Source organism: Rhinolophus sinicus, linkage group LG07 (genome assembly GCF_036562045.2).
Source record: "Rhinolophus sinicus isolate RSC01 linkage group LG07, ASM3656204v1, whole genome shotgun sequence".
Classification (NCBI taxonomy): domain Eukaryota; kingdom Metazoa; phylum Chordata; class Mammalia; order Chiroptera; family Rhinolophidae; genus Rhinolophus; species Rhinolophus sinicus.
In genome coordinates, this window is record NC_133757.1 from 80,433,901 (window position 1) to 80,458,695 (window position 24,795).

General features: G+C 48.1%; 2 protein-coding genes across 5 annotated transcripts in view; both read left to right on the forward strand.

The window, feature by feature from the left end:
* AKAP8L (A-kinase anchoring protein 8 like) overlaps positions 1-4,529 on the forward strand; it is a 29,813-nt gene extending 25,284 nt beyond the window's left edge. For all 3 annotated transcript variants that reach the window (XM_019736857.2, XM_019736859.2, XM_019736860.2), the window contains 2 exons: positions 3,937-4,032; positions 4,155-4,529. In XM_019736857.2, the coding sequence (XP_019592416.2) occupies positions 3,937-4,032; positions 4,155-4,472 (414 nt within the window). In that variant the 3' untranslated portion in view covers positions 4,473-4,529. The remainder of the gene's footprint in view (positions 1-3,936; positions 4,033-4,154) is intronic.
* A 191-nt stretch (positions 4,530-4,720) lies between these two features.
* Positions 4,721-20,866, forward strand: AKAP8 (A-kinase anchoring protein 8). 2 transcript variants are annotated; one of them, XM_019736854.2, is made up of 14 exons: positions 4,721-4,919; positions 7,345-7,383; positions 8,845-8,877; positions 9,364-9,640; positions 10,099-10,585; positions 11,082-11,211; positions 11,459-11,505; positions 12,613-12,646; positions 14,560-14,647; positions 15,409-15,550; positions 15,880-15,973; positions 16,409-16,539; positions 17,639-17,734; positions 19,222-20,866. In XM_019736854.2, the coding sequence occupies exons 1-14, from the start codon at positions 4,901-4,903 to the stop codon at positions 19,708-19,710; spliced, it is 2,106 nt and encodes a 701-aa protein (XP_019592413.1). In that variant the 5' UTR covers positions 4,721-4,900; the 3' UTR covers positions 19,711-20,866. The 2 variants fall into 2 exon arrangements, with proteins under 2 accessions (XP_019592413.1, XP_019592415.1); XM_019736856.2 differs by having other exon boundaries at positions 4,806-4,919; positions 9,364-9,591.
* Positions 20,867-24,795: the final 3,929 nt, after the last annotated feature.

Sequence of the window (24,795 nt, forward strand, 5' to 3'; positions counted from 1 at the left end):
AACTGTGATGAGCAGGGACGAGAAGGAGGGCTGTGTTCTTGGCAGCACTGTCTATAGAAGAGTTTCCATCACTCCGAGCTGCAAGGCAGGGAAGCAACAGATCATGTTTTAACCACTACAACTCACACTCTTTTTACTGAGTTTTAGTAGCTTTTCCTTACTAAATATTTCGTTTGCTGTATGTCCTTAGGACAATTTCCAGAGACTTTAAAATAGTCGTTTGTTTGTTTTTAATAGTTTTCATCCATTTCACTAGGGAGCAGGTCCACAGAGCTGCTCAGGCTACCATGCTGGAAGTCTGTCCTCGAATTTGTTTTTAGGAAGCCTTTTTTTTTTTTTTTATTGGGTACTTCCAGGACTTTTCCAAGTCAAGTTGTTCTTTCAATCTTAGTTGTGGAGGGTGCAGCTCAGCTCCAGGTCCAATTGTTGTTGTTAGTTGCACCATCCCTTGCGGGAGTCAAACCGGCAACCTTGTGGTTGAGAGGACGCGTTCCAACCAACTGAGCCATCTGGCCACCTGGGAGCTGAGTGGCAGCTCATTGACTTCATTCTAATTGCGGAGGGCACAGCTTGCTGGCCCAATGTGGGAATCGAACTGGCAGTCCCGTTGCCAAGAGCTTGCACTCTAACCAACTGAGCCACCGGTCTGCCCCCTTTAGAAAGCCTTTTTAACTTTAATTCCAAAAATCTGATAAAAATGCAGTTGTAGATTAGTAATGATCAGTTTAGTAGTGATTTCAAATGTGTGATACACTATAAAAGTTTGCTTCTGGAATACATGGATGTTTCAATAAGAAATAAACAACATTGTCAGTATAAAATACTGGAAATGAATGCATATGCAAATAATATGATTATATTCTTAGAAAAGCTGAATGATTCCAGCAAAACGTTCTTAGAATTCATGGAATTTGGTAAGGGGGTTGGGATTCAAGATAACACAGAAAAAGTACTAGTTTTTCTCCACTCTTGTAATAACCAGTTAGAAACATAAATGGGGGAGAAAGTCTATATGCAGAATAACCATAAAATGTATGAAATAACTAGGAATGTAGATTTAAGAAAGTTATGGGCTCTTAAACTTCAAAGACATGAAACAAGACCTCAATGAATGGAGGAACATACTGTGTTCTTAGGTGGGAGAATTAATAGCAAAACGAAACGAAAAACAGTTCTCCCCACATTAATGTAGACAGTGCAATTGCAGTCGAAATCTCAGGGAGGGGGCGGGCTGAAATTACTTTAAAGTTTTGTTTGTAGAGGTAAGTCTAACAATAGCCAAGAAAATGATACAAAAAGCAGTAGTGATTTCAGGGCCTTGCTTTAGTAGATATAATTTACTGCAAAGCCAGTGCAATTAAAATGTAACAAGTGATACTGGTACAGTAGGAAAACTGGAATCAGAATAAAGTCTAGTGAAAGATCCCAGTATGTTTTGGAACTTCGTATTTGTCAAAGTCAGTATGGGTCTCTTACCTGAAACCCTGGGGCCAGATGTTTTTGAATTAATTTTAGGATTTCAGAGCAGCCACATGGTACGATTGATCACTAATGTCCCCAGTAGGACCTGGGAAAGTGCCTTATAGTTGAACCATCAGTAATTCTTTAAGCCATTTCTATAAGTAGGATAAATAAAGATAGTACACAAACAATGTCAGCTCATGTTTTGCCACCAAATGAGTTTTAGTGGAAAACTTTTCCTTTTCGATTTCAGTTTTGTCGGTAAGGGGATGTGGACTTCTTTTCAGTTCAATGAGGTAAACTGGTTGGTCTTACAAATTTCTGGAAAGGAAAGTTGGCTTCTACCTCAGACCATGTATTTAAATTACAGAAATTTCAAATGTAAAAAACAAAAGAACAAAATTTAGATTATTATTTGTTTACCTTGATGTTAAAGGAAGCCTTCCTGAGCAAGTGGGGAAACCCAGAGGCCATGGAGGTGATGGCCGCTTAGAAACACTGGGTAGGTGGCCCAGTGTGCATATCAGAGCACTAGGATTTGCTGGTGGGCAGGGACATGCCATGGGACACAGCAAAAAGATTCCACATTGGTAACATCTGATACCGAGGGGGAGGCAGGGGACAAGTACCTTGTTGTAATACAGGTGGAGGAAGCATGGCTCATAACTTTTTTGCAGAGGCACTCATCTTTTGGGGAACTTGTTAGAATTAAAAGCACCAGCGTAGAAGTATTTAAGTTTATTCTGGTGGTGTTTGGTTATTACAACAAAAATGTCGACACAATGTAAATGTGCCTCCATTTGGAAACACTCTGTGTCCATCTGTGCTCCTCCAGGACGAAGGATAATGTGTTGGCAAGTGAGGAGGAGTTGGGGCGGAACCATCTGCAGTAGGACCCTAATTGTGCACCTTTAACTTGTTTCCTTTTGAGCATGAGGTCTATTAATATTTTCCCCAAGTGGTAGAGAAAAATGTGTAAAGAGAAAAAGGTGAAGGTTGGGAAAGGGAGTAGAAACAGCAAGTGAGGTGGCTTTTTGAACTGTGGTGTAAAGATTTGTCTGGGGTCCAGTAGGGGTCTTGGAGGTGGTCTTCCCCCCTCCCAACAAAAGTGGCTTTATTGTTTCCTTTCTGCTATGGCTTTATACATGCTTATTACCTTCGTAATGACAAAAGTGAAATTTGCCTGTACTCTGACTACTGAGGAAATCACCTGCCATGTGGGTGTAAGTCCTAGAGAAAAGGCTCTGGCAGTTATAGACTATCACATATCTTTATTATCGTGCAAGGGGAGAGATGAGCCTTATTTTAAGGATTGCATGGTATTCTTTGGAATGTATGATCCATTTAACCACTCTACTGAAGAACGTTTAGGTGCTTTCCAGTTTTTCTCTACTGCGACCACTGTGCAAACACATTTCCAATTCTAAAACTTAGGATAGATTCCAGGATGGAATTACTCAAATTTTTAGGTTGTTTTTTCCCCCTTCTTCTGCTTCCCCACCGCCTCCCCACCCCACTCCGGTTCAAGCTGTTGTTTTTCAGTCTGGTTGTGTAGGTCACAGCTTCCTGGCCCATGCTGGTGTTATGAGCCTTGTGCTCCCCCCGGCTGAGGCAGTTGTTCACCAGTCGCCCGTCGGCCGCTCACAACAGCTCACGGCAGCTCTTAAAGGGAGCACGATAGCCCACTGCAGCTCACGCCAAACTCTGGCCGCTCACCACAGCCCAGCTCCAGGGAGAGCTATTGTTCACAATCTTAGCTGTAGAGGGCACAGCTCACTGGCCCATGTGGGAATTGAACCTGCAACCTCTACTTTTGGAGCACCGCGCTCCAACCACCTGAGCCACTGGGCTGGCCCCAAGTTTTTAGTCTTGATATGTTCCAGCAAACTGCTTTCCAGAAAATGTAACAGTTGAACCTCTTGCCAGCAGGGTAGCAGTGCCTTTGTTCAACCTTGCCACTTGGGAGTAATTCTTCATCCTGGGATTCCTATGCATTAAGAGAATGTGTATCACTGAAATATACTGTTTGACATTTGTATTTCTGCTTTTATATCCTTCCTGTTAATCCTAAAGAGTTCTGTGCTTATTAGGGCAGCTGGCTCCTTGTTATGAATTGCACATTTGGCTTTTAGTAGGTTTTTTAATGTTTGCTTGTTGCAAGTTTTTATACGAGTAAATCAGGTTTCCGCAATAAGCTGTAAAGACATGTCTTTTAACCAGTAAGTATGGTGCGGAAGGACACAGCATTTGAGCAATGATGAAATCAGGTTGTGGCTCCATGCTTATAAGGTGGCCCCACGCTTGTACCCAAGGTACACTACCTTACAGACCTACACAATCTAGTGGAGTGGGGGTGGAGGTGGAGGGCGAGGTGTGTGTGTGTGTTCGGTGCGGCAGGGCCCCACCAATGTGGCAGGGTAGGGCTTCTTTTGGTGCCCAGAGCACCGTCTCCAGCCCCGCCTGCCCTGCCCGCAGCTCATGATGGAGCAGTCCAAGAAGTCCTCGCTCATGGTGGCCCGCAGCATCCTCAACAACAAACTCATCAGCAAGAAGCTGGAGCGCTACCTGAAGGTGAGGCAGGGGCTCCTGGCCCGTTTCCTTGGGGAGGCCGGTGCCTTGGGCCGTTCAGACCGGTTTTTGCCCCTCAGCCCCGGGGATCTGCCCTCCTTTCAGCATCCTCGCCCCTTCCGCAGGGCGAGAACCCTTTCACTGACAGCCCCGAGGAGGAGAAGGAACAGGAGGAGGGCGAGGGCGGCGCCCTAGAAGAGGGGGCGCTGGTCGATGCGGCAGGGGGCGTGGAGGGTGCCGAGGGCGCACCAGCGCAACCCCCCGTGCCCCCAGAGCCGGCCCCTGTGGATGCGTCTCCACCGCCGCCACCGCCTCCCCCCGAGGAAGACGAGGAGGCTGTGCCCCTGCTGGGCGGAGCGTTGGAGCGCCAGATCCGCGGCATCCCGGGCCTCGACGTGGAGGCCGACGACGAGGAGGAGGAGGGCGGCGGGGGCGCCCCATGACTCGGGCCCGCGCGGCCTAGGCTGGAAGTCGAGTCTAATAAAGTTATTCCCATTCCACCGTCTGGCTTTTTAGTCCGTGGTTGGCGCGGGAGGGAGCCGGGACCTCGCTGAGGGGCTGGGGGCGCCTGTGCGCCCGACCCGGGAGACGCTGGGAGCGCCTGCGCACTTGAGGCGGGGAAAAAGAAATGCGCCTGCGCGCAGTGAAGCACCCATGGCCCTACCCAAACTCCCAAGATGCTAAGAGCGCCGAGCCGGAGCATCCGGAAGGCCAGCCGAAGAGGGCCCGCTGTGAAAGCCAGCCAATGGTAGCACTTGGGAGGAGTGACGTATACGCCTTGTTTTCCAGTAGCGGGCGGCGGGAGGCGCGTTGAGCGCATGCGTCCAGTGGTAGCCTAGAAAAGGGGTGGCTGGCGGGCCGACCCGGAGACATGGAGCAAGGCTACGGAGGTTTGTATGGGCGGCCCAGTGCGAGGTGGGGTGGCAGGTGCTGCCTGGGTACGCCTTGCAGAGGTTTGCGGGCCGGGGCCTACGCCCGAATGCGGTTACCACAACTCGGCCGGGCGGAGAGGCGACCGCAGCACGCGCGCGCCGCTCATTGGACTGCGGCGCCGTCGCTCTCGCGGCGCTGTATGGGGATTGGCCGGCTGTGCTTGAGGAAGGCGGGCGGAGCTTGGCGGGCCACCGCTGCGGCGGGCTTCGGGGGGCGCCTCGGGCGGCCGGGACCGTTTTTGCCCCTCAGCCCTGGCCGGGCCGACCGCACCGCTCGCGGGCCCGCCTTCCTCTCCGAAGACGCCACAAAATGGCGGCGCCAGGGGGCGGAGTCACGGTCGGCTCTCGTGGGGCGCGGGGTTCTCTTCCCCCCGTTGCCGGTCGTGTCCCGGTACCTGTGGGGCTTGGCGGAAGCTTCCGGGTGGCGCGGGGTCGTTCTCTTCCCCGCCAGCACCGCAGTGCAGTGCTGCGGCGCTCAGCTTCTGGCTCGTGTTGGCCTAGGAGGGTCAGATGCTGGGTATTTCCTTGTGGAGTGCTGTAAACCTGATGTGCCCTGAGGTTGTGACAGATTGGTGGCTGTCTTTCCGGCAATCCCTTATGGTGGCCTGGAGGTGCTGGGGACTCAAAGAGGGAATGTGCCTTTCGTCCACTTGGGCTGCAGGGCCTGCGGCAGGACGGCCCTCCGCGGGGGCTCTGCTCCTCGTCTCGAGAATCAGTACCTCCTGGGAAGGCTTTGCTCTGTGCTGGGAGACGAATGTGCCTACAGGGAACAGTTGGGATATCTAAGTATATGAAGTCCGAGAAGCAGGCGGTCTGATCTTGGCTGCAGCAGCTAGAGAAGGCACTGGTCTTGAAAGGTGGCAGCATTATCAGGATTCCGCCGCAGGAACTGCAGAGGCAGAAGGTCCTGAGGTGCATGGGTGTCTCAAGGGTCCTCGGATGGCTCCGTTTGGCTCTTGGGTCTTTTCTACAGCCTGACTGGGTCTCATCATTCTTTGCCTCACTTTCCACCAGATCTTTTCAACCAGTAATCCTGCCTCACGCATACTTTCTACTTGCTAAAAACCTTTCTGGCTCAGTTTGGATGCTGCAGCTTTCCTGAATCCTTCTGTAACATTTCCATCTGGAGTTATTTCCTAGGAGTCGGTGAGCCTTGACAGTTGCTTCCTGACCCATTCCCCAGCTTCATTATCTTGGGCAAGTGACTTAGGCTCCCAGGCTTTTACAATAGGGAAAATAGTACCTCAGGGGCCGTTATGAAATTATGTGAGCAGCATATGCCGTTTTGTTAGCCCAGTGCTCCACAGTAAACAGTGCCCTGCCGCTGGTCACTTGCTGTTAAAACCACCATTCTGCTTTTCTCTGCACAGATGTGGAAGGCTGTGTGGTGTAGAGAGGGTGTGTGTGCCTTTTAGAGGGCAAACTTCAGTTTGATTTTGGATCAAGTTCCCTAACTTCTGAGCCTAGTTCTCTGGTCTCTGAATGGCATTTGGCTAACGTGTGCTCAATGCCCATCATGTGTCAGCACTCAGCTAGTGGTTTGGGTTGTTCAGGTAAAGGAGATGGGGTAACTTCTTGCTTGGTAAAGGTGAAGTCATTTGACAAGTGTAGATAGCTGCCTGTGCCCAGCCCTGCCAGGCTCCAGGAACATTCAGATGAAGAGGGACTAGACAAATGCTGTCATTGGGGGTCTGGCAGGGTGTGGGGAGCTACCACAGAGGAGAGTGCAGTCTGATGCCTCCGGGCCAGGCTCAAGCCCTGGGACTTGAAGGCCCAGGGAAGTGTTGGAGGGTTCAAAGCTACATGGAAGCAAGGCCTAGAGAGGAAGTTGGTTCGCAGTTACGGGCACTTATGGCTGTTCGGTGGTGAGCCAAGGGGTGGGGAATGGGACTGTGTCCTAATGCTGGGCTAGCTGGTGGCTCATCCTGTGTCATCTTTAGTTGTGGGTTGAGGCTTAGGCCAAGGTTCCTTAGCAGGTGACAGGCAGAGCTGTCCTAAGGCCATTCCCCTCCCCTCTTTTCCCTTGACCTCAGGCAGGTGGAGTGTGATGATTCAGTCAGCCAGTTGTGGGGTGACATTTAGGGGTCAGTGTTGTGATTATACTGCCTTCTTCTAAGGCACTGAGCTCCTTGGAGGCGATCCTTTTAGGCTCAGAGCCCCTCTAAAGCACCTGTTTTCTGGTGAAACACATAGGATTTTATTGTTTTTAACTGCGGTGACAATGGTCAACAAAATTACATAGGTTTCAAATGTACAATTCTGTAATGTATCGGCTGTATGTTGCATTACGTGTTCACGACCCCGAGTCAGTTCTTCCATCACCATATATTTGACCCCCTTTACCAACATACAGGATTCTAACTCACAGGTCTTCTGTTCACAGGCTATGGGGCCTGGAGTGCTGGACCTGCCAACACCCAGGGTGAGTAGGATCTGCTTTCCAGGGAGGCATGGACTCCTGCAACCCCCAATCCACGGCACCAGCGTGACAAAGCCATTCCTGAGGCAGCGCTGGGGGACAGTGGACGATAGCCTGGAGAGGCTGATTTGAGGGATTGGGGCGGCGCTAGGGCCAGCCCAGGGACTGACCAGGAAACCTTTGCTGTAAAGGGCCAGATGATACATTTTTTTGGCTTTGCAGGCTACCTGATCTCTGTAGTATAGAAGCCACCATAGACAACTTATAAAGGAACAGATATGTCTGTGTGCCAGTAATATTTACTAAAGCCCACTGACATTTGCATACCATATAATTTTTATACGTTATGCAATAGTCTGTTTTAGCAGTTTGTTATTTTCTTCTAAGTGAATAGCCGAAGGTATACTCAAAAATTTTTTTAATTAATTGACTTTGTTTCTTAGTAGTTTTATGAGATTGAGCAGGTAGTATATAGAGTTCCATGTGCTCACCCTAATTTGACCCCTGCAGATTTCCCTATTATTAATAAACCAATGTTGATACACTGTTATTAAGTATAGTCTATAGTTTACATTAACATTTACTGTGTTGTGTAGTCCTATATGTGTTTTGACAAATGTGTAAACGATGTGTTTCATGTCAAAAGTCATATGTCATATGAAATACTCTTGATTTTTTTCCCCCCTAACCATTTAAAACACAAAACCCATTCTTAGCTTGGGGGTGCACAGCAACTTTCGATGGGCTAGATTTGGCCTGGGGCCTGTTTGCTGACTCTGCTCTGGAGTCCAGATCATGGTGCGAAGCACGTTTGAGGGGCCAGAATGTGCTCTGGTTGCAAGGCGTCCTGCTTTCTGCTGTTCCAGGGGATGGGACAAGGGCTTGCTTTGTTTTCTGAGCGTGGGATTCTCCCTAACACCACTGGGCAACGTCACTTCTCCCCCATCTCCGAGTTTCTCGGGAAGAAGCTTCCCACGTCACTCAGGCACATAATGTCCCCTTGCTCAGTTAAGTTGAGGATATGATTTTCCACTGGTGCATTCACTGGTGTTTTTTGGCAGTGTCTGAGCTCTGGCTCCTGGTGAGTGCTGGCACTTTAGAAGGGCTCTGCCTGGGGACCTGGACTGCTGGCCTCTTGGCGGGTGGCCCACACTGGATGAGCTTCCTGGGAAGGCTGCAGCATCCTTCCCATTACCCTGATGGGGGACATTGGCCTTGCTTGGGAGGGAAGCCCTGATTATGCTTCAGAGTGCTCCAGTAGGAAATAAGTTTTACAGCTGGTGGGCCCCAGCCTTTCCTGGTCTTAATAGGAAACCAAGGGCACTGCCACAGCCACGCGTAGCCCTTCTCCTGTGGATAGTGGAGTGAGGTGACAACTGTCCTCAAAATCCAGGTGTGTGTGTGGGGGTGTCTCAGGTGCCTTCATTCTGCGAACAGCTGTTGTGTATTTTTGTTTCCTCTAAGGTGCATATGGAGCTGGTGTGGCTAGCTGGCAAGGTAGGCCCTTCTGGGGGTCCGTGAGTGGGCATGAGGGCTTCTGAGAGGAACTGGGATGCAGGGATCCCCATATTCCCTCCTAGCTGTGCTCAGTTCTCCTGAAGGCTCGGCAGGCCGGCCTGAGGTGCTGAGCAGTCCTCGAGGGGAACTTACAGGAGGTTGTGATGAGAGGAGATTGTGATTGTGTCCTGGGAGCAGTAGCTCTGGTGGGTCTGTCACCAGCCCCAACTGCCACTCCTCTGGCTTTGGATGGGAAGCAAGCCTTAGGATCTAGCATGAAAACCCCACTGCTCAGAGTGAAGGCCTTGCCCCTTCCCTCTTCCTGCTGCCTTTGTGAGCTGTCCAAAGGTGGGAGATGCCAGCGGCACTTGGTCCCATGACCCTCTTCCTTCTCTGTGGATAGTGGGTGTTCCTCCCCAGATATGTCCACCATGGACCAACCTTGTGGCTGCGGAGGTCTGACTTGGCTCTTCCTCTCTCTGGCAGGTTATGAAAACTACAATTATTATGGTGCCCAGAATACCGGCGTCACCACAGGAGCAACCTACAGCTATGGCCCAGCCTCGTGGGAGACCACCAAGGCTAGCGATGGCTTGGCAGCTGGGGGCCCTGCTGTGCATATGGCTTCTTATGGCCCAGAGCCATGCACCGACAATTCCGACTCGCTCATTGCCAAGATCAACCAGCGTTTGGACATGATGTCCAAGGAAGGAGGCAGGGGCGGGAGCAGCGGCGGTGGGGAGGGCATACAGGACCGGGAGAGGTGATTATGGACCTGAGCCCTTCCCTGGGGATCCCGCACATCCAGCTTTGTACAGATGGGAGTGGGCACCGGCTCTCCCAGGAGGTCTCTTCCCTGGCTCCCACCTGAGTATGGGTAGATGAGTTGGGCCTTTGTTTGGACAGAGGCATTGTTATAGAACTTGCTGGTTTCCTAAGGGGTGGGGCTCAGGACGTGACTACTGCTAAAATATGCTAGACTCCTTATTTCTGCACTGGGTGCCTAGCAGAGCCTCCCCATTATTATGGCCAAGGGCTTGTGCCCCTTATTCATTCATCAGTGTTTGGAAGGGAGTGTTGGTCTGCTTGGCCTCTGAGAATTTAGGAGGGGCACGTGGTGGTTTGGTTTCCTTGGCTGTTCTGAGTATGGGGAGGTGAGCTTTGCAGGAGGCAGTGAGGGTGCACGCAGAGTGTGTAGTAAAGGGTGTGCTTTCTTTGCAGCTCCTTCCGCTTCCATTCGTTTGATTCTTACGACTCCAGGCCTTGCCTGCCTGAGCACAATCCCTACCGCCCCAGCTACAGCTACGACTTCGACTTTGACCTGGGGCCGGAGCGCAATGGGGGCTTCAGCAGTCAGTACAGCGATTGCCGGGACCCCGCCCGCGAGCGGAGCTCTCTCGATAGCTTCATGCGGGGCAGGGGCCAGAGCCGCTTCCAGGACCGGAGCAATCCCAACACCTTCATGCGCAGTGACCCCTTCTTGCCCCCAGCAGCCTCCTCTGAGCCTTTGTCTGCTTCCTGGAATGAGATGAACTACACTGGTGGGCGGGGCCTGGGAGGCCCCTCCCCTAGCAGGCCTCTGCCGTCCCTCTTCTCCCAGTCTATGGCCCCCAACTACGGCGTGATGGGCATGCAGGGGGCGGCGGGCAATTATGACAACTCTGTGCCCTATGGATGTGGCCAGTCACAGACCTGGATGAGGGATCGGGTAAGCTCTTGCGAAGTTATAACCCGTCTTCTTTGCTTTCCTTTGTAAACAGCTTTATTGAGGTAAAATTTATAGACTTTAAGATGCACTCATTTTTAAGTATACCATTCAACTCTTGGTAAAAATGTACAGAATTGTGCAACTGTCACTGTCTAATTTTAGAACATTTCCGTCAACCCAGAAAGAAACTTTTGCCATTAGCAGTCACTCCCTGTTTTCTCCCCCAGCCCCTGGCAACCACTAATCTACTTTCTGTTTCTATGGATTTGCCTGTTCTGGACATTTCATATGAATGCAATTATATATAATACATGGTTTTTTCTCTGGCTTCTTTCATTCAGCATAAAATTTTGGGATGGTTTTAACTCTTATCTCTCCTTGTTTTGTGAAAAGATCTTATCTGCCTTTGTTCTCTGATCTTACAACCATTCTTCATTTCTCTGGGATATCATAATGGCTGGGTAAGCGGTACATCGGGATGTGCTTGTGTCTGTAGCCCCGGAGGAGAGGGTTTGACCGCTGCGGCCCAGACGGCATGGGCAGGAAACGGAAGCAGTTGCAAATCTACGAGGAGCCAGATCCCAAACAGGCCCGGGCTGACAGCGAAGGAGATTTTTCTGAAAACGGTATGCCGTGGGGGTCAGTAGGCCTGGGTGGGTGTAAGATGAGTCTGTTGCATGCTTGGTGCTCAGCCAGCTTGTCTGTACAGTGGACATGCGGGAACTCAAGGGTGCTGTGTGTCACCCAGGCTCCCAGAGCCCCCACTGTAATCAGGACAAGCTCCGTCACTCTGGACAGTGAGCTTGGGAGGGTGAAAACGGAGTGGGTCAACCGCTGAGGGGCTGACTTTCCCTCTTCCTTTGTGTCTGGTAGATGATGGAGCTGGTGACTTCCGGTCGGGAGATGAAGAATTCAGGGGTGTAAGTCCACCTTCACTGGTTAGCCTCCTTTGTCTCTAGTGTAGGATTTATTTCTTATTTGAGCCTCTTTCTCACAGAGGCGGGGACAGCTGCAGTAGTAGATGCCTCTACCTCGTGAGTGGATTTAATACCCTGAGTTGCAGCTAGATTTCTAAGAGATTTCCACTTAGAACAATCCTTCCCTTCCTGAAGAAATTCCCAGCCCCCTCCCTAGCCGCTCGTGTGTCTTACAGTGACGCACCTGCCATGCACACACGCTGAGTGCAGGGCTGTGGAGGCTGAGGCTTCCAAACAGTCCCTGAGACTTGTTTGCTGCCAGCGCCGTGCTGGTGCTGAGCCCAGTCATGGCCTTCAGTCCTTCCAGCCAGTCACAGGAGACTGGTGCTTAAGGCCGGCTCTTAGCCAGGACCTGGGGAGCGAGCCTTTGCCACCCCCTGCAAATTCTGATCCAAGTCAGATGGAGGGCCTGCAGATCTGGAGTCTGCAGGCCTTATCCATGTGCTTCTGACGGTCCGGTGGGCTGGGGGCAGGGTTGATGGGACAAACAGCTGTAAATTTTCAGTTATTGGGGGTCTTGCTCGCCCTCTGCCTGGCTTGCTTAGATCGAGTCTGGGAATCTGTGTACCTGCTGATGACTAATCTTGAGCTCGATGGCTCTGTTTTGATTTTTGGTTAGATGATCATTTTTATCTATACCTGATTTACAAGCTTTGCAAGTATAAAGAAATGGCTAGGAAACTTGGTAAAGCCCATTTTCAGTAAAGAACACTGAAACGTGCATCCTACAAATTAGGGTTTTTTGACATACAGCTCCTGGTGTTCCCATGTGCAGAGCTGCGCAGGTGTAAATTGCCAGAGATCATTCTTTGGACTGAAAGAGAGTGATTTTAATAAAAAAGCACTTTAGTCATCATTACAGAATCTCAGAAAGCAAGCAGGAGTGACAGGACACACTCAGGCTCCATCCCCAGGCCCTGGGCCTTGTCCGGACACATTGTTGCTGGGTTCCTCGTGGCACAGCGACCAGCAGGAATCTGGGGAGCTGGGCTGGTGTGGACATTTTTGGAAACTACCTCACTGCCCGATTTCGTGTGTGTCCTTTTTCAGGAGGACGAATTCTTCGACTCTGGGAGGCAGAGAGGTAGGCATTGCCCAGTGTCCCTTTGAACTTTCCTGTGTCTGCCTGGCTGTCCTGCACTCACTACTCAGCTCCCAGCCAGGCTGGGCTTCTGTGCAAGCCTAGGGCCTGGATGGAGGGGCTGGCTGCTGGCTGGCCTTGGCTGTGGTGCTCACCCCGAGGCTTTGCTCCAGTGTTTGGAGCAGCACTTACTGGAAACAAGTCTGTTGGCCTTAGTCAATGCAGGCTGCCGGGTGGAGGCGGGAGAACTCTCTGGGTGTCTGCAACAGCTCGCAGTGGTAGGGAAAAGAGTTTCAGAAACACAAGAGAAAAGGAAAGGTACCCTCAAGCCCGTCTTCTCTGTTCCCCCTTGGCCAGTGCTGGTCCCTGTACTGTCTTCTCCTGGGCTTCATTCTTGCCACAGTTCCCTCGGTTTCCAGCCCAGGGCTGTGCTCTCAGCCTCTATCATGGGGTACTGGCAACTGCAGTGCATGTCGCTGCATGGGCCGGAGTTTGGATACCTGCCTGGGTTGGGAGCTTGGGGCACGGGGAGGCCTGTCAGGTACACCGAGGCCAAGATCCTCCGGAGGCAGCCATTGCTCAGCAGGTCTCAGTTCCAGTGCCAAAGACCTAAGAGTCCAAAGTTGGCAGCAAGAGCTAAGCCACGTTAAACCTCGGGGGTATATGGAGAAACAGTCGGAGACGTGGTGGCCTTGATCTTATCCAAATGCTACTTGTTTCTTTTCCTGTTTCCATGGGTCTGTCCATAGCTGGTTTCCCCCAAGTATCACAGGTTGGCTCCTTTGTGACTTTTCTGCCATAAATTCTGAAGGCCCATCTTAGATGCTCCTTCCCTGCTATGTTCAGGTTTAGCCAACCATCTGAGGTCTTCCCACCCTGTTCATTGAAACAGTTGTTCTGTAGCATGGGACCACACAGAGCATTGAGAAGCTCATGCAGCGGGGAAAATGCTAAAGCAAAGGTGACATGTTTATTGCGCGCAGGTCCTGCTACCTACCTGGGATGACTTTGCTATTAAACAGCAGTAATAGTTTCAGGCAGTGACCTCTTGCCAAAAATCCCACACGCCCTTTTGAGAGGCTTCTGAGCAGCGCACGCCGGTCGCCATCTTCGTGGGACAGTCTCGTGACTGGCATCAGGGGTAGGGGTTACAGTTCAGATGCTTATCCGACCTTTTTTCAGTGTCTGGCCCTGGCTCTGAGCCGTGGTGGCCTGGCCTGGCCTCACACTGGTGCACTGGGCTGCATGGCTCGCAGAGGAGCTCCTGTGCTGGCCCCAGGGGACGGACGGAGGACCCATGGGTCTCTTCCCACGTTTCTTTCTAGGATTGCTTCCCATGTAGCCCTGGGAAAGCCCTAGAGTGACAATTTTTGTAAGTGGAAGGAAGAGTTTGGGCCAGCAAGGACTGTCAGACCTGCTGAGCCCTAGTTCAGAGGAGGCCGATGGGTTGGTCTTCATGGTCCACCTAGAGGTGGGACGGAGGGCGGTAGAACAGCCTGCTTTATGTTGAGGCCGTCCAGCGGCTGCCTCTTTACCTGGGAAGAACTGCTCTCTCTCTCTTAACTGATGTTGGGAGAAGACCCCTTCAGGGAACTGGATTGGAACAGCAGGATAGGGAAGCACAGAGAGCAGGTGGGCTGCAGTGTGAGTGGGATGGGTGGGCCGTGTCCCCTTATCAGGCCACGTGGGGAGTGAGTTCTCTCCCCTGGGAATTCCTAAGGGTTCTCCTCGAAGGCCTATCCTTGTTGGGGGGCTTTGACAGCCCCTTGGTGCCTCAGGGTATCCTGACCCTGCTGTGCGTGGAGGCAGTGGTGGGGCACGGGGTGCGGTGGCTAAGCTGCGGTCCCATCAAGGCCCTGCTGGTCAGCTCCATTGTGGGCTCCGCAGAGGGTCTCGAAGGGAATTATCTGTTGCAGGAGAGAAGGATGATGAGGATGATGAAGTGAAGAAGAGAAGGGAAAAGCAGAGGAGGAGAGACAGGATGCGAGACCGAGCAGCTGACAGGTGAGGAGGCAGGCGAGGGGGGAGGTCGGCTGGGCCTGGGCACTGGCACGGCTCCTGAGCTTATCTGTCTTCAACTCCACGATGCAGTGGAGCTGACTCAAGTGTCTGGGGAAACTCTAGTCAGTGTGGTGGGAGACAGAACTTGGGAAACACGTGTGGGTCATCTTGCCTGTGGGTCCATGTGGTCCTCATGTGCCCAGCAGGGGGCTCTGTTGCCCTCCTGCAGGCCTACGGGGAGTTCCCTGGCCCCTGGCTTGTGTTTGTCATCTCACAAGTGATCTCCATTCAGCACAGCTGCTGAGGAGGCGCTCTGCTGCCTTGTCCAAATCTGGACCACCTCTGGAGTTGGACGGAGCGATTATATATAGCTGTTACCTTCAAGACTGTCTTTAAATAGAAAAAGAAGTGCAAAAGTGCAAAGCCCAAACGGTGTTGGTGTGGCTGCAAAAAAGAAACACATCTGAGAAGCTGTGGTGTTAGGTACTGTGCCCCCAGAGCAGTGGGCTTAGGGAGTTCCTAGTTCTGAATAGTCCCCATCTTAGGGTGTTCTCGTAGGGGCTTTTGGGCCAAAGAGACTAGATGGCAATAAATTGCTCTATTAATCACTTTCTTCGAGGTTGTGCTCGTGTTCTTAAGATGGGAAAATGGGGTAATGCTGCTCTTGATGCCCCATGAGAAGTCTTGGTTCAGAAATCACTTTCCCATTTCCATTTCAGTTCTAAGCTGAGATGGTTACCCCTGTATCATTTCTCTTTCTTCAGGATTCAGTTCGCCTGTTCCGTGTGCAAGTTTCGTAGCTTTGAAGATGAAGAAATCCAGAAGCATCTGCAAAGCAAATTTCACAAAGAGACATTGCGGTTTATAAGTACCAAACTCCCTGACAAGACGGTGGAGTTCCTCCAGGTGAGACATGCTTGGCTTCCGACATCATTTCCCAATGATCCTACAGGTGTCAGAGAAGGGAAGCAGAAGGGAAATAAGGGGCCTAAACTTAGGTTTTCTATCTCCAGAGTAACAGTTGTTTAAGTCCCCGTGTCAGAGGAGCTGACAGCCATTGTAGTTCCCACTAGTTCTTCCACCAGAGCTGCTCTGATAGCTGTCTTCTCACCTTTGGGACGGTTGAGACAGGCTGTCATCTGCTAGGGGGTTGGCAGCCGCCCGTGGTGAGCTGCCTCTTGGTGCTGTGCCACCCTCTCCTGATTTCATTTGGTGCTGTCTCCCAACCCCTCTAGGAATACATTGTAAACAGGAATAAGAAGATTGAGAAGCGGCGCCAGGAACTTCTGGAGAAGGAAAGCACAAAACCAAAACCAGATCCTTTCAAAGGTGAGCTGTGATCTGGGATGGGTGCTGTTCCGCGTGGCGCTAAGGCATGTGACCGTGTGAAGCCGGCACAGGTGGCCGAGGATGTGACGTGAAGACCCATGGGAGGGGCACTCAGCAGTGGTCAGAGGCCCTTGAGCACGGCCTCGTGGAGATCGAAGCTCTGTAGGTGACTGATCAGAGTGGAGCACTCAGTGGAGCACTCGGAAGTTTGTTTCCTCCTTGGGCCGAAGGATGAGAAAAGTTTAATAAATGCCCCGGTGTAGAGACTGGTTGTCCTGACCCCACATTCCTGCTGGAAGGCAGATGACGCCTGTCTCAGAATCTGTCCTAAATTCTTAGGTCTGTAGGGAGAAAATGGGAGTTTTGTTGGGGGCCGGGAGGAAAGCATCACTTGATGCTGTCCCAGATCCCACATGACGTGGGTTTCATCCACAGGGATTGGCCACGAGCACTTCTTCAAGAAGATCGAGGCTGCTCACTGCCTGGCTTGTGACATGCTGATCCCCGCACAGCACCAGCTCTTGCAGCGGCACCTGCACTCTGTGGACCACAATCACAACCGCCGGGTGAGTCCCCTCCCACTGTGAGCTGGGAGGCCAGGCTGCCAGCGGGGGCTCAGGACCTTCTGTGTGCTACACGGGGATGCCGACAGCTTAGGAGCTCTTGCTAATACATCAAGTCTGCCACTTCATCAGTTGATTGTAAGATGCATCCCAGTTTCCATTAAGATGTGAGAAAGTATGTCGCTTAGAATTGACTAAATACAGTAGCTGAAATTCTGGTTTGAGAATGTTCCCTGTAAATGAGTCAATTCCCCATTTGCTGAAAAACTGGTTTTCCTGTAAGCTGAGGCCGAGGGCTATTCAGAGCAGAGTGCCCAGTGGACCCAGAGTTCAGGACCCATTTGCTCCTTACTAGCTGATGGGGCCTGAGGCTAAAAGTTTACTTTTAGGGTCAGTAAATTTTTCTGTAAAGGGTCAACTTGTAAATGTGTTCAGCTTTGCAGGCCATAGCGTCTCCGTCCAACAAGTCTGCCGTTGATGGGCAATGGCAGCCCTAGACACTAAGTGAAAGAATGGGTGTGGCTGCACTGGGGCCACTGGCTGTAGCTTGCTGACCCCTGGTTTAACATCTCTGTCCTCAGTTTACCCAACTATGAAATGGAGATGTCAATACCTGCCTGCCCATCTGCCAGTTTTATTAAAGAGCAGCCAAAAGCACTGTATAAACTGTATAAACAGGGATTACTGTATGATGTCAAGCTCTGTTTTGGGACATTTGTACTTTTGCTATTGAACTTCTAAAGTCACTATAACTCAAAACTGAAGGGCTTGCCCTTTTTCCCTACTTAGTCCACAAAGCTTCTAATCTGGAAACACTTGTTTCATCCTTGCTTGTGCACGTAGTAACTGGGATGTGTTTATGCTTTTATCCTTTAAGATTATCAGACTTTTCTACATTTTCATAGTGTCAGCTCTGATACCTCGAGTGCCTTCTCTCACACTCCTGGCGTCTGGCACTTGAGGATTTTCCTCAGTGAAGAAAGATGCTAGCCACCTCTGCACATGGCTGATCTCAGGGCAACTCACTGTAGCCTGGCCAGTGTGTTCTCTTGCTCCTCTATAAGAGCCATTTTTAAAAGCCCGTATTTGGTTCCCTTTGCAGTTGGCTGCTGAACAGTTTAAGAAAACAAGTCTCCATGTGGCTAAGAGTGTTTTGAACAACAGACATATAGTGAAGATGCTGGAAAAATACCTCAAGGTTTGTGTTTAGGAGTCCGGGAACACAAATTGACGGGAAAAGCTTTTAAAACGTAAGATGAATTGCGAGTATGAAACTATCTCGAGTGCAGTATTTAGCACTTCTGAGTTAAGGGATATTGCAGTGTATCGGGCGTGTGGATTTCCTGAGACTGTTTGCTTGAGAACTCTGGGATGTGATTCTGCTTGATTAATCTGTACAATGGTAACTCTTACCACGAGAAACCTTGATTATCTAGCTGTAAAATACTGAGCAAATGATGGTGATATGTTTAAAAAAACAAAATCCAAGGTAGATAATTGTCCAAGAAAGAAGCGAAAAAGAGGTTTTGCTGGCAGAGTCAACCAATAATGAAACGGAGGATCAAGGTGAAGGGAAGAACCAGAGGTGCCACAACCAGTGATAGTGACAGGGGCAGAGTAGTAAAAAGTCTCAACGAGTGTGCCCTGGAGAGAAGTTGGGAGAGCCCCCGATTCCTCCTTGGTAAGCCCGTTTTGCTAAATGCTCAGCCCCATGACTTCAGCATTTGAGGCTGGTAGCTGAGCTCCAGTATAGCCTGGCTAGGACCTGTTCACCCTCTTCTCAGTTACTAAATGCTGCAGTATTTAACGATGCATTCCATCCATTCAAGGCCCAGAATCTAAATGCAGCGGGTTCTTGAATAATGTCATTTCATTTGACATCGTTTAAACATTGACGAGATGCTGTAGGAACTTAACTCCTGTTTGTATCAATTGCTCTGTAGTAAAACTGGTTGTTATACATGGTTTATCTGCAGTTCCAGGAACTTGTCAACAACATCAAGTGAGGACTTACTGTAACCAATTTAAGAACCATGACCGATCATTGTTTTACTTTGTGGCCTAAACAGATTGAAAGTGTCTGAAGTCAAGTGTGGACTCAAGCTTCTAACCACCATATTTTAAAACACATTTCCTAATCTTGTAGTGATAATATTTAGTTTTCTTTTTCTAAACTAGAAACAGTTTTAGCCTATGCTCGTGAGAAGTTTGTCTTCTCAGAGCGTCAGACTCAGATTTGACTCCTGACTGTTTAATAGCTGTGTGGCCTCTGGCCAATTGCTGATCTTTGAGTCTCATTTCCTTATGTGTAAAATGGGGATAACCCTCAACCAGGGCTCTGAGCTTAAATGAAACTAAAATTTAAAATAGTCTTAATTTCCTGTTACAAGGCTTTTTTTTTTTTTAATTTGGTGTGGAAAAGCTAAATCTAAGCTTCTCCTCATGGTTACATGCTTGAATAAAAGTGCAAAATAGTGCTGGTGAAGCTTTTCTGACATGTCTTTTCTGAGTCTTTAGGCTCTGAGAGCCTGTAGGATTAACTCACCTGATGTAGTTTAAAGTATTTCTCTTGTTGACTCTGCCCATCATGAAAACATGAGCTCCCAGCAACTTAGGTAGGCCTCCTCCATTTCTCATTTGGACAGTTCTTTACGATTGCACTGACTTGTGTTTCTTCCTGGCCAGGGTGAAGACCCTTTCACCAATGAAGCTGTTGATCCAGAAATCGAAGGAGATGACAATTTAGGAGGTGAGGATAAAGAAGAGACACCTGAGGAGGTGGCTGCAGAAGTCTTAGCTGAGGTGATTACAGCAACAGTGAGGGCAGTAGAGGGGGAAGGAATGCCTGCTCCAGAAAGTAGTGAAATGCTGGCCGAAGGGAAAGGCCCCGTAGACACGGCAGAGGCCACTGGTGGTCCACATCCTGAACAGCTGCTGGAAGCAGAGACACCCTGTGGAATGGCATCTGAGAAGGGGAATGCTGAAGCAGAGACTGGAGGCGAGGCTGCCCAGGCTGGAGGCGAAGCTGCCCAGGCTGGAGGCGAAGCTGCCCAGGCTGGAGGTGCAACAGAGGCAGAAAGCACCGTAACAGTCACTGCTCCTTCCCCAGCTGCCACAGAAGCCGAAGTGAAACAAAATGAAGCAGAATCCAAAGATGTTATTCCCACAGAATGATACTCTCCTTGTTTCAGGGGATGTGTTATATGAAGCAGTGGTCTCTTTCCTTTGGTTTGTAAACAGTACTAGGGTGTGTGTTAACTGGAATATGCTGAAAACTGGGTTTGGTGAAGAGACCCAGCCATTTCCTTCAGAAAAGTGTACCTCACAGGCTTGTCTTACAGAGTTGGGTGGCTTTCTGCCTTGGTTTGAAGGCTGCAGAAATTGTACATTCCCCCAAGCAGCTGAGATCTCTTTATATTGCAGTTGGAGTAATAAAAGTTGGGTAATTAGATTTTGATGATACTTTGCTTGTTAAATACAGCCCCTGGCTGAATGCCTTTTTGATTATTTTGTCTGGGAGCAGCTCATTACTAGGATATATCTTGCTTTATAAAGATTTAAGTTTCAAGAATTTGCTTTGGTATCAGTTATTGACCTCTGCTTTTGTAGCCCACTGAATGGTGTGTGATCTCACAAGATGTAGCAGAGTCTCGTTAACGTGGTGGTGTTCTGTCACGTCAGTGAACTCAGAGGCCTGATGAATCTGACACACCGGCACCACTGGAAGCACACCCACTTGCCCCTCAACATGACACTTTGCCTGCGGCAGTTTCCCAGTCTTTAGTCCTTGCTGAACCCCCTTCACAAGGTTTTACCTCATTTGTGTTCCACGTCTGCATTACTTCAGGGTTTTTTACCTTTAAATTGAGTTACTTCCTCTTAAACATTTAAAAAGAAAACTTGGTGTCACTCCCATGAATGGAAAACCCAGTATAAATTGCCATAGATAAGATGCTATCTGTAAAAAAATGAAGATAATGAACCTCTTTTGGAGGTTTCTGAATCATGAGAAAGTTAGCATGTTTTAGTGTAGCAAGCACCAGTTATATGTTCATATAATCAAAAGAATTGGAAGGTAACTCCCTTTTGAAAGGATATCGCTGGGTCTGTGTTTCCCTGTAAACCTTAGAACTGTCATCTTTGGGGAAGCATTGGCCAGTGGGAAAATATTTAAAATGAGGTGGTAAAAATACTTGATGAGCATCTACTGTGTACCAGGTGCTAATTTGTGATAAAAATATGGGCACTGTTCTCAAGGATCTTATTGGAGATGTGAATATTTATGAAAAAGTCAATACTAGAACTAAAAAATAAACTGTAAGCAAGAAAATGGTGCCTCTGAATTGTTTCTGCTCATCATTCCTCAGTACTCCATCGATGTGGCTTAGTCACAGGTTGAACATGCTCTTTGAAGCTTGTTCTCTTAAGGCAAAAATGTTGATGGCATTGAACATCAATAGTCCGAAAAAGGATAACAAAACTATGAAGTTGCTTTATTTTGTTTGTCTTGTAAAAGTAATCTGAGGCCTATCAATTCTAAATTTTAGTGAGGTTCTTCCACCCCCCACCCAGTGTGAAATGACACAAATCATTTTATTCCTAAAGGTAGCGTGAACCATGCCGTCATAACCCAGGATGGGACTAACTAGGGGTGCACAAAGGGATGCCCTCATATTTCCTGAGATGACAGGAATAAATAGCAAGCTTCCTCATTGGGAATTAATACCAGTTATTAACCACTTATAGAGGAAAAACGGGGAGGTTAAGGAACTTTTAGGGTCACACATCAAAGATGTGGGGATACCCAAATTAATACACAGGTCTGAGATACCAGTGGCCATGAACTTTCCATAGAGCACCGGTACTATTTAAAAACAGGTTCAGTGAACATGGCAATCCCTGTATTCCCAAGCAAAACAAGTTTTAGGAATTGCAGCCTAATTACAACTTCGTGTAATCATACTGTGGACCTGTGTGATTTCACTGAGTTTTAATGAAATTAATACAGTCGTTAAAAGGGAAACATGCAATGTAATGAGCAAAGAGTTTATTCAAAGATGCATATCATTAGCATTAATAAATTCAACATTAAGTTTTGGACCATAAATCACTTGCACTGCCTGATAACCTGGCTGAAAGTGGTCCTTGCTCACCAGAAGTGGCCAATGGTGATTAGACAGGCACAGGAGAGTCCAAGTAGAACTTCAGAAGTAATGGAGGAGTAGAACAGCGTTTTAGCATTTTATTTTTTTACAGTAGCTTCCTTGGAGGGCTCGACCAAAAGATGGGCATGGAAAAAAGCCGTGGGTGTGGCTATGCACTGATTGAACACTGACGGCTCTTTGCTAATGGAGAAAATACTGGGCCACTTCATCTTACACAAGGGCATTGAAGCCTGTCAGCTCAGTTGGTTTTCTGCCATCAGACTCAGTCTATGTGCTTCCTCTCAAAACACTACCTGGTGAGTGTACACTTTATATAACTTAGAAATCAGCTTGGGGGGCGATATAGTGGAGTAGGGGGCAACTGATCCATTCTCACGGGGTTGGCTATCAGAATTCAGTGAGAAACACTTGGCACTATTGAAAAGGGTTTGCTCAGTGTAACATTTTTTTAAAAAACTCGTATAAAATGAGCTATTAACCATTTTAAAGTGGACAATACATTGGCATTTGGTGTACACACAATATTGTGCAGCCCCATGACCTATAACTGGCCCATGACATTTTCCTCCCCCTAAAAAGAAACCCTTACCAGTTCGTTGTCACGTCCCACTGCCCCTCCCCCACCCCGACAGCCACTAATCTTTCTGTCCCTGGGTCTACTTTGGATATTTCATATAAAGGGAACTATACATGACCTTTTCAGTCTAGCTTCTTTCACTCCGCATAAGTTTTTGAGTTCCTCCATGTTACAGCCTGTTATCAGTACTTCATTCCTTCTTATGGCTGAGGAATATTGCATGTACATACTACATCTGTTTATCCAGTCATCCAATAATGGACATTGGAGTTGTCTCCACCTTTTGACTACTGTGAGTAGTGCTTCTAAGAACATTGAACAACATCTGAGTACCTGTTTTCAAAGTCCTTTTGGGTACACACCTACAAGCGGAATTATTGGGTCAGATGGTAATCCTGTTTACATTTTTGAGGCACCACCGACTTTCACAACAGCGGCACCATTTTAAGTTCCCATCAGTAACGTACAAGGGTTCCAATTCCTCCACATCCTTACTAACATTTTCCATGTTTTCGATTCTGGCCATCCTAGTGGGTGTGAAGTGGTATCTTACTGTGGTTTTAATTTGCATTCCCCTAATGACTAATAGTGTTGGCCATCCTTAATGTGCTTGCTGATTATTTATCTTTGGAGAGATGTCTGTTCAAGTTCTTTGCTTGTTTTTAAATTGGGTCGTCTTTTTGTTAAATTGTAGGTGTGTTTTTTTTATACTCTAGATACTAGACACCAGATGTGATTTGCAAAAAAATTTTTCATTCTGTGGGCTGTCTTCATTCTTTTTTTTTTTTTTTTTCCAAAATGGTTGTTTATCTGAAATTCAGTTTTTGGTTTTTTTTATTGGGGAATATTGGGGAACAGTGTGTTTCTCCAGGGCCCACCAGCTCCAAGTCCAGTCGCCGTTTTCAATCTTAGTTGCAGGGGGCACAGCCCACCATCCCATGGGGGAATTGAACCCGGCAACCTTGTTCTCGAGAGCTCGCACTCTAACCAACTGAGCCATCCGGCTGCCCGTGTCTTCACTCTCTTGATAGTGCCCTTTGATGTGAAGTTGTTTTTGATCAAGTCCAATTTATTGTTTTTTGCTGCTTGTACTTTTGATGTAAGAAATTATTTACAAATCCAAGGTAATGAAGATTTACTCCTATGTTTTCTTCTAAGAGTCTTACGGGTTTAACTCTGATATTTAGGTTAATGGTCCATTTTGAGTGAATTTTTGTAGATGGTGTGAGATAAGGTTCCAACTTCATTCTATTCTGTGTGAAAATCCCGTTGTCCCAGCACTATTTGTTAGACTATTCTTTCCTCATTGAATAGCTGTGGCAGCCTTGTCAAAAGTCAGTTGACCATAGCCACATGTGTTTATTTCTGGGCTCTCAATTCGACTCTATTGTTCTGTATGGCCATCCTAATGCCAGTACCACATCGTAGCTTTGTAGAAAGATTTGGAATCAGGAAGTGTGAATCCTCCAACTTTGTTCCTCTTTCTCCAGATTGTTTTGGTTATTCTGGGTCCCTTGAGTTTCTGTATTTTCAGGGTCAGTTTACCAATTTTTACAAAAAAGCCAGCTGGTATTTGGAATTATGTTGAATCTATAGATCAATTTGGGGGGCACTGCCATCTTTACAGTATTAAGATAGAATATTCCAATTCATGAACATAGTTGTCTTTAACTCTTATTTAGGTCTTTAACTTCTTTAAAGCAATGTTTTGTAGTTTTCAGCATTTCTGCTGAAATTTCTGTATTTCTATTAAAGTTATTCCTAAGTATTTTATTCCTTTGATGATACTGTAAATGGAATTGTTTTCTTAATTTTATTTTTGGATTCTTCGTTGCTAGTGTATAGAAATACATATGATTTTTCTGTGATCTTATATCTTGCAACATTGCTGAATTTAATAGCTCCGATAGTTTTTTGGTCGATTCTTTAGGATTTCCCGTATATCAGATCATGTCATCTGTGAATAGAGATTGTTTTACTTCTTCCTTTCCTATATGGATGCCTTTTATATCTGATTGCTCTGGCTAGAACTTCTAGTACAATGTTGGCATTCTTATATCATTTCTTTTTAAAGTTATTTATATTCTCAGTAATCTTTCTCGTAATTGTGAATTCAATTTAAATTTATTGTGGAAGACCATTTTCTAGGCTCCTGCAAATACTCCAGAAAATTCCAGCCAATCCATTTAAGCTGGATTCTTTGACTGAAGAACATAAAGTACCTGTATGAAATCTCCTTTGGGGAACTAAATTTAGGAGACACAGGTCAACACATTGGGTATTTAGTGCCTGCAAGGCCCAGGCATTGTGGGTGCATGTATCATGTCTTTGCTCAGTAACCTGCCCAAAGATACCCACTCAGGACAAATCCTCAACCTGCCCCATGGGAAATGCCTGGGGATTTTAGTTTCTCTGATGCTTTGGTAACAGTTCTCTAAATAGGAGTGAAGATAGAGAGCTCACAAATACATCACAAGTTCCCCTTATTTGCTGCCATAAAATTCTCTTAGAATTATT